The sequence below is a fragment of the Leptodactylus fuscus genome, chromosome 3 (assembly GCF_031893055.1).
Source record: "Leptodactylus fuscus isolate aLepFus1 chromosome 3, aLepFus1.hap2, whole genome shotgun sequence".
Lineage (NCBI taxonomy): Eukaryota > Metazoa > Chordata > Amphibia > Anura > Leptodactylidae > Leptodactylus > Leptodactylus fuscus.
The window spans coordinates 79,094,332-79,110,800 of NC_134267.1; the positions used below are offsets into that span (position 1 = coordinate 79,094,332).

Here is a 16,469-nt window from a genome sequence, read left to right on the forward strand (position 1 = left end):
TATCTCCTATCTATCTGTCTGTCTGTCTATCTATTCTATCTAATCTCATCCATGGATGGAAAGAGACACCCTGCAGTGAAGCTATGTAAGAAGAGAAAAAGGGGCGGGCCAGACGGGTGAAGGAGGTGTGGTTTTCTAAGCAAACTTGAAAACACACCTCTTTCACCCGTCTGGCTCGTCCCTCCTTCACTGCCTCTCAGATCTTGCTTCTGCAATGAAGCCACACAGGCAGGGAAGTAGGGGCGGGCCAGACGGGTGAAGGAGGCGTGGTTTCAAGCTTGCCGAGAAAACCACGCCTCCTCCTCCCGTTTGGCCCGCCCCTCCTTCCTTGTCTGTGTGGTTTCATTGCCGTAGCCAGATCTGAGAGGCAGTGAAGGAGGGACGAGCCAGACGGGTGAAAGAGGTGTGGTTTTCTCGGCAAGCTTGAAACCAGGCTTCCTTCACCTGTCTGGCCCGCCCCTACTTCCCTGCCTCTCATATCTCGCTCCTGCAAACATGCGACAGACAGGGAAGGAGGGGCAGAGCAGGCAGGCACCGTGCTGCTCTCCGTGCTGCTCCTCATAGACAGGACACAGACGCTGCACTCGCTGCATTCGGACTATAAGACGCACACACATTTTCCTCCCATATTGGGAGGAAAAAAAGTGCGTCATAGTCCGAAAAATACGGTATATTATGCTTGGCTTGCAAATGAAATCATAATTTTCAGGTTAATATAAAAATGTGTCCTGAAACAATCAACTTTTATATAATATTCTTTTTTGTTCTAGAGAAAAGGGCTTTTGATAGCATGCTTATGTCATGACCTAGATCACCGGGGATACACAAACAGCTACTTACAAAAATTTGATCATCCCCTGGCAGCATTATATTCCACCTCAACAATGGAGCAACACCACTTCTCCCAAACTGTGTCTATTCTGCAGGTAAGAACAGTGAAAATGTCCTATGGGGAGTCAGGTAACAGTATTAAAAAGTAGCATAATGTTGACTTGGCTTTCTTAGGTAGCATTGCTTGCAAGCATGAGGACTGGTCACCAATCCTGACACATCTGATTTAAGAAATATATTTCCATTTTGGAGCATCTTATCTCACAACTCCTGTGTCCTTCTGTTCCCATTGTTCTTCCTGAATATTCATTAATAAATTAACAAATGGGCATTACCATTTGTCCCTACACTCTTAGCACTAATTGGACTAAGACTATGTAGGGGCATGCCCCAGCCGGTGTCAAATACCCAGGTGTCAATCTATTAATACATCCTTTGCAGCGATGGGTTTCAATCAAACCCAGGACAACATCTGCATTGCATTTGTATATTCTCCCTGTGTTTACATGGGTTTTCTCTCAGTGCTCCAGTTTCCTCCCACATGCCAAAAATTTACTGATAGGCAAATCATCTTCCTGTAAAATGATTGACACTTGTGGGTGTTGGGGATGACCTGTATGGCAGGCATTAGCTCCCTTGTGTGTGAAAAGCAGATTCCAAATGTTTGTCATTGGTTATAAATTTATTAGAGGAATATCACAGAATTCATAGAAAAGCTGCTCCAGCATTATCATTGTTTCATAATAAATTCAATTATTTCCTAAACTGGACAGATCAGGAGAGTTTGCAGATTCACTTTATGAAATGCCTATAGAAAGCTTGTGTAGCATTAGTTAACGACCATTTAACATACTGTAGCTGTTAAACATAATAATTTTTTTGTATATGCAGCCCAAAATCACACTCTGAGCTGTAATACACTGGTGTCTTGTAATAGATTTTGCCGTACAATAGCACCTACCAGTTCACAACCTGAGAGGCTCAAAAAATTATCTGAGCTGTATCGCAGCTTTTTTTGTTGCAGATTTTGCTGGGTTTTTTTGAGCCAAAACCAGAAATGGATTGAGCAGAATGGAGAAGTATAAGAACTTCGTCTATATTTCCAATTCCTTTTTGTAGTAATTTTTGGCTTCAGCTCAAAAAAAAAAAAAAAACGCAGCAAAATCTGCAACAAAAAAAAGCTGCATGTCCACAACATGGGGCCTTAACCTTAAAGAGGACCTTTCATCAGATAGGGCACATGCAGTTTTATATACTGCTGGAAAGCTGACAGTGTGCTGAATTCAGCGCACTATCGGCTTTCCCGATCTGTGCCCGGTGTAAAGCGCTATCGGTCCCGGTAAAGTAGCGCTTTACAGTCAGAAGGGCGTTTCTGACACTTAGCCAGGGACGCCCTTCTGCCCAGCACCGCCTATCGCGCTGTGCTCTAAGACTGGGGAGGAACTCCCCCCTCCCCTCCTGATAACACTCGTCTATGGACGAGCACTGTGAGCAGAGGGAGGGGGCGTTCCTCCCCGCTCACACAGTACAGCGCAATAGGCGCTCCTGGGCAGAAGGGCGTCCCTGGCTAACTGTCAGAAACGCCCTTTTGACACTAAAGCGCTACGGTAACGGGACCGATGGCGCTTTACACCGGGCACAGATCGGGAAAGCTGAAATACTGAAAGCTTTCCAGCAGTATATAAAACTGCATGTGCCCGATCTGATGAAAGGTCCTCTTTAAAGGGGTTTCCACATCTCACTCTCTCAGCAGTTTGCCATCTTTCTCTTCTTCTCACTTCCCATATTCATCCACAAGCTGGTGGGCAGCTTTGACTGATTGATGGACAGGACACTATGAACAACCTCACTAGATATAGACATTGCCTTTACCATCAGAGATAATTTATTATCATTACTAGATATCTAATAGAAATACATATCAAATAACATGCACAGTAAATGTATATTACATTACAAAGGGTTGTATAGAAGACTTAGATAAGGACTTACAGTAAACTTATCTTTGTGTTTACATAGAGATAACAAACATGGAAACTTTATCTGCAAACTGCAATTAGCTGAACTGATTGTCCAGCCGGCAGATCTGTATATAAGAGCTGAGAACTCGACTCCCCTAGAGAACAGTGAATCATCCTTCTGACCAGTGTTATTACATATAGGATAGGTGTCTTAAGAAAAATGTGTTTGCTGGATATGAGATTATTTCTCTCTTGTTTACAAAGCATACTTTCTAAAGCAATATATTTAGAAAGTCTTACGCTAAGTTCACACTAGCGTTCTGCAGTCCATCCTCAGCTTTCCGTCTTCTGCATGCAGAAGACGGAAAGTTGTCAGACCGGGTCCGGCGGTGAGCGTTTTATGCTCTCCGCCGCAAAACCTTTTTTTAAAATCGGACAAAGAGTACTGCATGTCTGATTCTGTGTCCGATTTTTAAAAAAAACAGTTTCGCGGCGGAGAGCATAAATCGCTCACCGTCGCTCACGGCTGGACATCTTTCAAACCCATTCAAATTAATGGGTTTGAAATAGTCCTGCAGGTTTCCGTCTCCCGCCTCTGTTTTGTGCAGGAAACAGAAACCTGCAGAATGGAGACCGGGCGCAGATGTGAACGAGCCCTTACATTTACATAAACTAAAAGATGGAAATACTACATTAAGTTCACTCAATAGTTTCACCTTGCACCATAGTGTATTAAAAACCAAAAGGCAGCAACCCCCCCCCCCCCAAAAAAAAAAAAAAAAAAAAAAAAAAAAAACTACCCAGTCTGGATATCACATGCCTCACCGGACTTAGACTCTAGACCAGCCGGTCAACATACAGTAATGAAGCAGCATGATCTTCTAACACAGGTCAAATACTTGCCCTGACTAGAAGATGTGATCTTAAAGGGAATGTGCCATATTTTTAACCAGGTGTTTATGTGAATTTTTGATGATTTTATTTATTATTTTCCATCCCATTATCTATAGTTTAAAATAAATAAATAAATTCTGTGTCCTGCAATTTTAACTCTGGCCACTAAACTTAATAAACTGACAATTGCCAATTATGTATGGATCTTTATTGAAACTATCATCTTCTTTGCATCACAGAAAAATCACAATTTCACACCTCTAAAGATAAGACAGAGTATAGATGATGTCACAGGGTATCTACTCCCCTTCCTGCATAGTGCATGCCTAGAGAACTCTCCCATAGACCTCAGTGAGTCAACACCAGACCACTGTTTGTGGCCATGACTATGATGTAAACCTATCACTAAATGCTTTTTACTAAGCAGAGGAAAAGCTCAGGCAACCTGGCAGCCCCTTGTATGGAAAACAGAATAAAAAATATCTGAATATAAAGATATTATAAAACATTGATCTATTTCACAACCTGGATTTAATAAATGAATTTTGTGTTGCATTCCTTTTAAGCAGCTCTTTCCCATTGTGTAATATTAAATTCCTAAGGAGGCAATAAAACTGTATATCAATTGGTATGCCTTTTGTCACGTAGTATAGTTATCCTATTCATATTTGCATGAAATTGCTCTAAAAATAGAATGTGAAACTAAAAGGCATGGTTATAAACATTACATATAGGTAGGTAATAAACCTGCATATATGAAATGGGCAAGTATGAGAAATGGTATACAAATGGGCACATGACACTTGGATGCCATGTGTATATTACTCGAAAATCTTTTAATTGGAGCTCAAAAATGTTGACACACATATAAGGAGATAGTTTTTCTATTTTTATTTTTTTTTATTATTATTTTTATTGTATTATTGTTTCTGTTAGAGGGTAGAGAAATAATTCAATAAATACACAGCAAATCCTTAATAGAGTTTAAATATAACATTACATATATATTTATATACTCATCTGTTTAGATCACCCCGTGTATATTGTGCAGCTTATGGCATCCAATATCTACCTCTTCACTTGTCACAATTTGCTAATATAATACCATGTCTCATACTTATTCTTTAGATACATTTTAGATAGCAGCACTTGATATTGATTATATTGTTGGAAAAAAACAGGACATTGTGCTTTTTATCTATGTTTTATTGTTTCACATAGCTGGAAGGGCACAATATCTTCTCTAACTTGGGTTCCAATGAGTATGAACAAGTATTGGAAATAATCCGTAAAGCCATTATTGCCACCGACCTTGCACTGTACTTTGGAAATAGAAAACATCTAGAAGAGCTTCACCAAACAGGGGCCCTCAACTTTAACAACCAAGTGCACAGGTAATAGGTTTAGCTTTATAGCGTGTAGGTGGTGAAAGTTATTAAATACTGAGCTATATGTCAAATGATGCAGTTATTTATAATGGCTCTATTACAGCCAGATCCAAGCCTAGAAAAGTGGCAATCACCAAAAAAGCATGTTGATCGGGACTAATTCCATAGGCCAATGCAAACTCAATGGGGAAGGAACAATCTATACTGTAATCAATTATTAGCAGCCCATCCTCTGTTCACACAGGGCGATGTGATGCCATACAAGATGCTATTATTTTATTATTTTGATTACTGATATATGCCGGTATATACTGCAACGCTTTATAGACTTTGATGGTCACTGTCTCATATAGAGCTCACAATCTAAATTCCATACCAGTATGTCTTTAGAATCACCAGACTAGCAAGCATTAGCTCTCCAGTCAGCTGATCAGTAGTTCTATTAGACAGGGCAATTTTCAGGAACAAGCATTCATAGTCGTGCTCATTACCAGTGATAGATTGGAATGTCTTATCTATCTTGTCTTATATGGCCCCAAATTCACAATCCAGTATTTGAACCAGGAGTTGAACAGGATTGGATTCTTAGTAGGAAACAAGTTTTATATATATATATATATATATATATATATATATATATATATATATATATATATATATATATATGGGACTAGAGTAGATTAGAGGTTGTCCAGGCAGTCCTTCTGCTATGGCATCTTCTTAAAGTGAAAATGTTCACTGGCTTTGACATCACAGATTCCTTCAGCTGAATGGCCTCAGCGGTCACGTGACCACCGGAGGCCAATCAGTAGGCCTCAAGAAAAGACCCATGATGTCACAGGTAGTGACATCGCTTGCCTGTTTGGCTGGGACTTCTGCCACACGTCAACATTGGACCGAGATGACCGGACCACGCTGGGATTCACCAGATTATGAATTTTATTCAGTGCCCCTGGCTCATTTAAAAATTAAACGGGTTGCCCGTTTTTGCATGGACAACCTCTTTCCTTGAAGACTGGGGCCACATAGGAAATGCAGAAACCCTTAGTGTTTTACATTCCAGCAAAGTGGAAGAAATCTCATCCATAGATTGCTGGTAGGAAACAGTGCGGTATATTTTTAAATAACGCAGCATGTCACAATAATCCATTACCTGTGGTTAAACGTGTGCAGGAACTTAGTCTTGCTTCCCACACCCTTTTATACATGAGCAGATGCTCGTGCTGCTATTGTGCAGGTTCTCCTGTAAGGATTAGTTCACCAGATGTAACAGCACTTGCCAGCACTGGACACATGCTGGATGTGGACATCCTAAATCAAAAGAAGACCTGGTGCAAAGGACAGCATACTAAGTATATAACAACAATATACAGACACCTGAGCATATATTTTTCTAGTTACCAATTGAAAAAAAGCGTTAAAATGATAGCGTGATCTAATAGAAAAAAGTAATAACCCTTACTAATATTTAATGATGAAGACAACCTGTTTTAACTGTTCTACCATTGGTTTTCTTTAGGAACGTGCCATGTATTTTAGCAATTTTTATAGCACTGTAATACCTTTTTGAAGTTACTACATTAATACTTTTTTGGGGGCATAAATTATTGTTCACCGTAAAACTGACAATAGATGATTGTCAACCAAACCTGTCAATTTCAGCAGGTTCTAAACAACCATCTAATGTTCTCCTACCGACCTGATGGTAGATGTCAGGGTCAGTAGAAAGAATCGACTGCCAGAGGTGCTCGGCCACAGCTTTCTCCCTTCTCCTATGCTAGCACCACGCTATATATTACCCCTGAGTGTTTGGCACCATTGCTTTCTCCCTTCTCCTATTCAGGACATATTTAGGGGGAGAGAAAACTGTTGGCCAAGTTGTTTTCCAGCCGCAGCTATAGCTTATGTCTAGAATAAGTAATCCATCTACTACAAAATAGCTATTTGTATGATAATTGTGTAGTATATACACTTTAATGTAGATACAGTACTTTTTATAGATGTAGACAACAATCCTCAATGACTTTGTATGTTTTGGGCTCACTTTGCATCTTGTTTCATTTCAGGGATCGATTGATAGGTTTAATGATGACAGCTTGTGATCTTTGCTCTGTAACAAAGCTCTGGCCCGTGACCAGAATGATCGCTGATGATATATATGCTGAATTCTGGGCAGAGGTACATCTTTACAAAAAAATACGAAAAAAAAAATTGGAAGTGCCCGCGTGTAGAGTAATAAAAAGACATGAGCATGGTCGTTTACTTTTATTTAATGCATGCTGTATATACAGTAGAAATTATTTTATTCCAGGTTCACTACACTACATATATGCCATGCCTTGCCTATGGAATAGGTACTATAGAAAATGGAGCACTCTTGTTACCAGTATCATGTACTTTAAGACATTTGTATTTGGTCTTTGAAAATCCAGATTCAGATGTTGTTTACAATTAAAGGGGTTGTCCAGGATAAACTAAGAAATAACCCCTAAACTACCCCCCTTCTAATTTACTTCAATTAAAAAAAATTTCTCTAATTACCCATATCCCTGGAGCAGTCATGTGACCGCCCTAGGGACACTTTCTGATAATCCGGTATCGTTCCATTTCACCGCTTGCAAAAGGGAACATCACCATTACTTCCCCTCCCCTCTCCCCATCAATACTTACCAAGCTTTCCTGTGTTCAGGAACGGCTCCTCCCCTCTTTCTCTCTGCTAGTAGTGGACAGAATACTTTAGAGGGATCGGGGGTGGTGGTAGGGGCTAGTAATGGGTGGGATAGCCGAGCTAGTAAGACAAGGAGGGATAGTGTAATGGAGTGAGAGAGGAGGGGGGCTAAGTGAGAGGGAACTAGCGTAGAAGCTTCACAGGAAGCTGCATAGCAGGAAGTTACACAATGTAAACAAATGCAGAGACACCCCGAAATCACTCCAGGTATATGGGTGTACTTATTAACCCATCAGTAGCATTAACACACCTTTCTAAAAAAAAAAGATTTTCTGCCCAGAAAACCCCTTGAATATTTGTCTTCTATGTAAGTTTTCACTGTTGTCTGGTTTTGTGTGCTACTTTACGTACATTTGTCAACTTCACTCATCTCTTATGTTACTGTGCATGTTGTGAAATAAAATTTATTTTTTAAAGGGTGATGAAATGAAAAGACTTGGTATTTCTCCAATACCAATGATGGACAGAGATAAGAAGGATGAAATTCCTCAGGGACAGGTAATTAATAGTGTACTATTGAATTTCTTACTTTTGTAATGATCTTTCCTATTATTTTCTATACTTTGTAGAGAAGATTGTTGATATTTCCATCCATTCAGTCAAGTGTTCATGTTTATTTACTAGGAGGATAAGACAAGCTAGGAATCAAAAGTCATACGTGCTTGAATTCTGTCATCAAGGAGCAGTTGATATGCCACAATACACATTAGATTTTTGGCAGCTAAGCATATCAGGAAAACTGAGCATATATGTGTCATCAGTGGTGAGAGTGGAATAAATTGTTCCCAGACACTAGTGACAAAACAAAGTGATTGGGGGCCACACGGCCTTGCAGTGCTGGAGTCCTGGTGTTCAAAACCCTCCAAGGGCAAAATATCATCTGCATGGAGTTTGTATGTTCTCCCTGTGTTTGCATGGATTTCCAAAGACATACTGATAGGGAAAAAATGTACATTGTGAGCTCTATGTGGGACTCACAATCTACATTCTAAAAAAAACAGAGATTGATCATGTTGTAGTGTAACATGCCTTATCCTTTTTTCACTGTACATGTGCATGATGAATGCAGCTTTTTTTACATTAAATATGCACATTTGGCTAATATTCATCTAATGTGTATGGGTCAGCTGTACATGCAACACCAGGCATCACACTATGGAAAAGTAAAGCCTTATTTACACATCAACGTTTTGGTCAGTGTATGTGTTCCAAAACTAGGAGTGGGTCAACACAAAACAGATTCATATCTTTCTATTGTAACTTACCTCTGTGTAGTCTCCAATCACACATTTAAAACACTGACACGTGAATAAGAACTAAAATTTTGTTTCTGATCTTTAATGTATATGCTTGGTGATTGATCGGCATTATCAACCCTTCAGTAACTTGTCTTTTATTGATATTTCATTGCTGTAGTTAAGTAAATGAATGTGCTTTACAATCAGAAATGTTTATTAGTAACTATTCTATACTTGTCTTGTAAGTAAAGTGGGAGTGCAATAGAGAAGTATTTCTATCCATATTTAGATTGCATTCCATAATGTTCAGTCAGATATTATAGATATGTAATACAATAACAGAATATTTTAGGACAAATATTTATTCTCGCTGTGTGAATATACTGAAATGTTAATTTCTTTTATATAGATTGGATTCTATAATGCAGTAGCTATTCCCTGCTACACAACACTATCACAGATATTTCCTACCACAAGACCACTTCTTAATGCATGCAGGTAACCGTCATTTTCTATTGGTCCATGTTACATGTCAATTGTGAGGACTATTGTAATGAAATCGTGGTAGTTGTAATGCTTAGAACTGGCTAGATGACATAGAAGCCAATAAATTAATTTAACAGACATAATAAATATATAATTATCTTTACATTAGCAACTTACCTTTCTGAGCTTATATGAAACCCCAATGTTGTTATGATCCTAGCACAGACTACTCCAGTGATGCTAATTTCTATTGACTCTATCTAGACTTGGGATCCCGGACTCATAGGGCACTGGAACGTTGACTGTAAATTCTGCCTATGTCCCGATGGTGTCCAGATGCACACCATTTCATATTTTACTTATGAAAGCAATGTTTTGTTTTACTTGTTGTGCACTGTACTGTATTATACAGTTTGTTGTCACTATAGAAGTAAGCAAAAAATAAATAAATTGGTTTTAAGCTTTGTTATAAAGGTAACCTGTTCATTTTATCTTTATCCTCAAGACCTTAGCACCTGTCTTGGGTTATCTTATATAGACTGTTTTGTTTCTCAATTAATATTTTATTTTAGACACCACAGTCATTTTTTTTTAAATTCATTTGTGGATGATTGATAGCCCTGTCTAGGGGGGAAATGACAGTATACATGAAATGTGAGAAACTTACTAAAAATTATGCACTTTCTATAAAGGATCAGACACGGCAACATTTTTTTCTTGTCTGAATGGCTTCTCCCACAGGCAACTGTTTTTGGACACTGTTTCCCATTTCAAACCCCCATATTTCTTCTCAATTTTAAACCCTCTAATTTCAAATACGCGCAATTTAAGTTAATCCAATGTATTTTATTAGCTGCCTAGATTCACATTGCCTCCAACTGGAGAAAATCCTTGTTCTCCGTGGCTGAGGTTATGAGGCGGGCTGATACCATTATGCTTCATGAAAAGATTAATGTCACGATTTCTGATACCTGTCCAATTTTTGATAAGGTCTGGCCATCTTGTGTCCACAGGTCTCGCTTCCCAGGTCTTCAATACTGTCTCCAGCTTTAGTCATATGACTGGATTGAGTTCTCATTCCCTTATTCCATCCTTCCCCTCAGGCGACTTCTTAGCCATCACTTTTTGTTGCCCATGTACATTGTAGCACTACTTCTCCCACTCTTCTTCCCTGACTCGGGCTGGACATAACAGATACTGATTCTCTCAGACACAAGGCCTTCTATTCTGTATGTAATGAAGATCCACAACAAATAATGGCAAGCACAGCAAAGCCGTTTACGTTCTTTGTCCTTCCTGCAGCCATGCTCTGTCTGTTGCTATATTGGCTGCTCATGAAGGAACAGGGAACTTTGCTGTATCATATATATCTAAGGCTGGGTTTGCAACTGTGTAGGGTATGTGTCCAGTGCAGATCTGTCTTTAAAAAAAAAAAATACAGGACACTTTTTCATCTTGCGATTTGAGTTAAAAAGATGACCACATTATAGTCAATGAGGTCCCTTGGGCTTCGTTGATGTCTGCTTAGTAAATCCATTTGTCCGATGTTCTGGTCTTCCGACATCAGATGGTGAAGACGCACTTTAAACATTGTTGTATCAAAACTAACATTTATTTTTAAATAAATTGAATGCATTGCAGTTTGTTTCACTAACCACAAGCTTTTTAATGCGGATTGATTCTTTTTTACTGAAGGGCTGTCTCTTATTCTTTGTTTTTATTCGTTGACTAGGGATAATCTTAACCAGTGGGAGAAAGTGTCCAGGGGAGAAGATACAACAATGTGGATTCCCTCCCAGCCAACAGATTCATCAGATTCTCTTCCTGTTAAAATTGCTGATTAATCTGGAATGGCACAAAAACAGGCAACAAGGATCACAGAAGGGAGAACACCAACTTTGTACTACCATACACATTTCCTTACCTTAGCTATAAATAGACCAGGTCCTTATTTAGCCATTGACTGTGTTGTGTTGAGTAACATAGCTCCTAGCTACTTATGTTGGCTGCATACTTCTCCATGGGTACTTTTTACTTTACCTGGTACTAAAATACTGGAGAAAGATTAAATATTGCCGAGGTCTAAAGACTCATTTGCCGAATATCATATCAGACATACAAGGTTTTAGTTGTTAACTGTGTGAACTTTGGTAAAGGCAATATTTCTTGTTTTTAGAAAGGTTTCTTATTTGATCATTTTTCGAGAGACATTACGAGAATTCTCAACACATAGTAAACCTGTGAAAGGTTTGGCTAAGTATTTATATTTTGTACTGTATGTAGGTTAATATGAGCACTTGTTTTTACTTTGAGGTCAAACTGTTTGTATAGACTGCATAGCCTTAGGATGTAAATCTGCACCCTGTCAGGCTTTCATTAATGGGGCATTTTCCCTTTATACATTTAGCTTTTACACGCAGAAAGAGAAGATGAATTTAAAAAGACTGTGTGGCCTTATAAAAGCTGGTCAGCCTAAATACCCCTCCAAATCTACTCAATTGTCATGAAAGTAGAACGTCACTGAAGCCATTGCTATTGCTTTTAATCAATGTAAAAAGTTGAGCTCTGACGGGCAGGATTTTTATATGTGCACTGTGATACAGCATATGACAGCTGTGTGAGGTGTGATATAGAGATTGCGAATATGTAAAACCCACCACTAGTTAAAGAGGATCTGTCACCAAGTACAGAAAGCTAAACACATTTTTTTTAAGTCACTGATCAGTTTGGCATTTTTATTTCTAAAATTTGTCCACCTGTTCAAGAGGTGTGGCCCCTGGAAGATTCGGTGTAAATTAGCTCTTTTTCACCAATTTGGAGGTAACCATCTATTAGTCTCATAGAAAATAAAGGCTCTTTCTCACTTGGTGAATAAGAGCTAGTTTACATATATCTTTTTAATGAGTGGACAGATGTTAAAACTAAAATGCCAAAATGCCAGGGGCACGGCAGGAATCCAATGAGGCATGCCATTTAGCATTTTTGACAGATACTCTTTATATACAAGATTGTAACCTGTGAACCAGTCAGCCAGGGTAGCACGGTACACATTATCTTATATACTTAAAACTCCAACGCCTGCATCTCAAGTTGCATCACAAATGGATTACTACTGAATGGGTACTTGTTGAAAAACAAAATTGCTGGGTGCAGTTTGAGCCTGTGCCCTTAAAATAATATATTTTTTGCTGTGCTATCAATTTGCCAGAAAACCATTCCATCTAAATTCTACTCTTTATCTACAGGTATATAAAGTAGAATATGTCATATAGTTACATATATGTAGTTTTACAGGCTCATTCATTTTTATTTAGCTCTAGCTGGAGCATTAAATTTTATTGCGTTAGCTACCATTCAAATTAAGTTACATCATTAAGCATGTGGTTGTCTGTAAAATGGTGTTTAGAAAGTCTATAGGAGCTAGGCCATCAATCTTACAAACCAAATATTTCCTTTAATGAATTTGGTAGATTGCTCTGCCCCTACCTCGTTCCTTGATCTCACAATGTGCTATGGGGATTGACTGACTATAGTAAAGGGGAGAGGGTGCAGTGACCAGGAGGTCTGAGGATGGTTATGATCACTTGACTCAGGGGTTGAAACCAGGCTGGAACCCCATGGCACATCATCAATAATCTGCCGGAGGAATTAAGGTAATTTTAATTCCCAATGACAACCCCTTTATATAGGGCTTTTCACCACCACTTCTTTGCATTGTTCAATAAGCTTTGCTCCATTGATTCCAGAGCAGCTGGAATTTTTTGTCTAGGACAGCCTAGGACTGTCCACCTGGCAGTAGAAAGCCTAATAAGCATATTGGATTCTGAAAATATCACCATCAATTTCTTAGGAACGCTGGGGTTTACAGAAAACTATCTAACTGTGCCAGAATCTTCATAGCTTTGTTCGGCTATCTCTGGTGGTCCAATTGAAATGAATAGAGTAGACGCACTGTCCAACCTTGCCGCTCCTTTAAAACTGAGGTGCAAAACACTATATTTCTCACGATTAGCAAGTTACTCCCTATCCTATAGATACATCTGACCAAAACATTAAATTTTAGCAGATCTGTCATTATAATGCATAGAGGGACATCTTGACGGATGCCTGTCTGCGTATTTAGAGGCGAACAAGAATTGGACATTTTGATTTCATCATGTCTGAATTTTTTTTTTTCTTGTTGCGGCTGATGTTGAACCATTTCAAGAAGTGTCGGGGTATGCCATTTTCTTACCTCCTTTTCTTGAAAGTAACCTTAAAGCAAACCGAGCCTTTCCAACAGTAAATGCGCCTCAGAACAACAATATAGTGTGTATCACAATACCAGCAGGAGTAAAGTACTGCAGTGTTAGAGATCATGTAGAGTTTTTTTAAAATTCATAAATGGCATAAAAAACCAAGGGCAATATATAAGTAATGTGCACTGGTTGTCTATACAAAGTTGTCTGCTGTGTTATTATAAGAATATAAGCAGCTGTAAATGTTGCCAAGTATTCTGCTGACTAATATACAGGCCAACAGTAGAGTTCCACTACACTCCCCTGTTAACAGATCTTGCATGTCTCTTGATATACCACTAGGACCAAAGATATTCATTTTGCTGACTGGTGACTACTACAAACATCTATAGCATCAGTTACAGCTAAAAATGAGACCAATCTGCAAACTGTTCTGAAAACACTGGTAGTTGCAACGAGTCATGTACTGACAAGATATGCACAATGTCATTGTATTGTTTGTATGTGAATATAAAATGAATCTTTTTTTTGTATAGATTACTTTAGACTATACACAAAGGAAGCCCTTAAACTTATTCATGTCACTCTTTTTTCCCCAGAGTAGTCTTTCATCTCTTGTTGTTGTAGAGTACTTTGAGTTATGGAGAATAATATCAAACTTAGATTTTCGCATCTTCCCTGTTCTGAGATCTTGATACAGCAGCTTTCACAATTCTGCTTCTTTCCCATTTACATGTCTGTACTTGGAATTGGAGGAGCACCAATCTGCAACCATAGCGTAACGCTGACACCGCACTGTTTGACTACTGACCCCATAACAGTTTACATAAATTTGTATAATGTGTTTTTGTTTTGTTTTTTCCATTTAACAGCAACCATTTTTTTCCTTAGTGACTTTGTTGAAGCCCTTTCTTTGTAAGCTAACCTTTCCACTGGCATTTGTAAAAAGCACTGGTACTGAAAAACTGTGATCCTAGCATTTAGCTAATTCTCAATGTGTGCTGATTTTTTATAAGTTAACTTTTTTTTTTTTTTTTGTGTCCGCCATTAATATGATAAAGGGGTTACCCAGTTTCTCAAAATTAATGGTTTGTCATCGAGATAAGCCATAAGTTTTAGATTGCTTGGGGTCCAATTGCCGTGAATCCTGCATGTCAGCTGTTTTCTCGGGTGCAGGGCTTTAGCATTGTTTATATGCTGAGCACTGCACCATTCACTTTGGTAGTGGTGGTTGTCTATAGGGCAGCGCTGTAATATGCACAGCTGCTGCTATCCCAGTGAGTGAGAAGTAACGCGCCTGACTTCCCAAAAAGCAGCTGATCTGCAGGGCCCTGACATTCACCTCCAATCTTAACACCAAGCCATCACTTTTGAAAACATGGATAACTGCTTTAAAACTCCTGCATCAGTCTATTCCTTTTGCATAACAAGTTGGTCAAGAAATATAATCTCTAAAGCAAATGTTCACATATGTTTATAACCGTATTACAATTTATATATAGATCTTACATGCAGAAAATTAGGAGCATAGCTGGAAATACACAAGATACCTGTTTGAACACTCCTTTGGCAAACTATTTTTTTGGTTTTGCCCTACACACATGCTTGCTTTACTCAGCTTAGTGTGCATACTATATGTCTTGACTAGAGAGAGAGGAGAAAACTACTGCCAGAAACATCAAACATATTGAAATCCAATATGCCTGACTCATTATGGTCATGAGAGATCTTCAAGGCCTTATATGCATTATATTGCCAGCCAACATTGCTGAAATTGTGGGCTTGGGCTGACTACAGTCATGGCCAAAAGTTTTGAGAATGACACAAATATTATATTTTCACATGATCTGCTGCCCTCTGGTTTTTATGTGTGTTTGTCAGGTGTTATCACATACAGAAATATAATTGCAATCATATTATGAGTAACAAAAGCTTATATTGACAGTTAGAATGAGTTAATGCAGCAAGTCAATATTTGCAGTGTTGACCCTTCTTCTTCAGGACCTCTGCAATTCTCCCTGGCATGCTCTCAATCAACTTCTGGACCAAATCCTGACTGATAGCAGTCCATTCTTGTACAATCAATGCTTGCATTTTGTCAGAATTTGTAGGTTTTTGTTTGTCCACCCGTCTCTTGATGACTGACCACAAGTTCTCAATGGGATTAAGATCTGGGGAGTTTCCAGGCCATGGACCCAAAATCTCTGTTTTGTTCCCTGAGCCATTTAGTTATCACTTGCTTTATGGCAAGGTGCTCCAACATGCTGGAAAAGGCATTGTTGATCGCCAAACTGCTCTTGATCTTGGAGGACATTCTGGTACCATTCTTTATTCATGGCTGTGTTTTTAGGCAAGACTGTGAGAGCCGATTCCCTTGGCTGAGTTTGTTTTGGGGGATAAAGTTCATTTTCTAGGCAAATATTGACTTTGCAAGTAATTGCTGTTAAGCTGATCACTCTTTATAACATTCTGGAGTATATGCAAATTGCCATTAGGAAAACTGAAGCAGTAGACTTAGTAAAAAATTAATATTTGTATCATTCTCAAAACTTTTGGCCATGACTGTACATCTAATGTTTGGCCATCTTAAACTTGTAAATACATTGCATTACTTATCCTGTACTCCATGCCAAGTTACAACCTGCATAAGGCAAAATTCACATGTTGCCTTATGTTGCCATAAAACTGCATGCTAGTTGCCATTG

The 16,469-nt window shown here is 38.7% G+C and overlaps 1 protein-coding gene across 2 annotated transcripts in view; it reads left to right on the forward strand.

Moving 5' to 3' along the window:
• PDE10A (phosphodiesterase 10A) overlaps positions 1-11,881 on the forward strand; it is a 300,316-nt gene extending 288,435 nt beyond the window's left edge. For both annotated transcript variants that reach the window (XM_075267819.1, XM_075267820.1), the window contains exons 17-22: positions 771-926; positions 4,908-5,080; positions 7,141-7,252; positions 8,220-8,300; positions 9,450-9,538; positions 11,259-11,881. In XM_075267819.1, the coding sequence (XP_075123920.1) occupies positions 771-926; positions 4,908-5,080; positions 7,141-7,252; positions 8,220-8,300; positions 9,450-9,538; positions 11,259-11,370 (723 nt within the window). In that variant the 3' untranslated portion in view covers positions 11,371-11,881. The remainder of the gene's footprint in view (positions 1-770; positions 927-4,907; positions 5,081-7,140; positions 7,253-8,219; positions 8,301-9,449; positions 9,539-11,258) is intronic.
• The last annotated feature ends 4,588 nt before the right edge of the window (positions 11,882-16,469 follow it).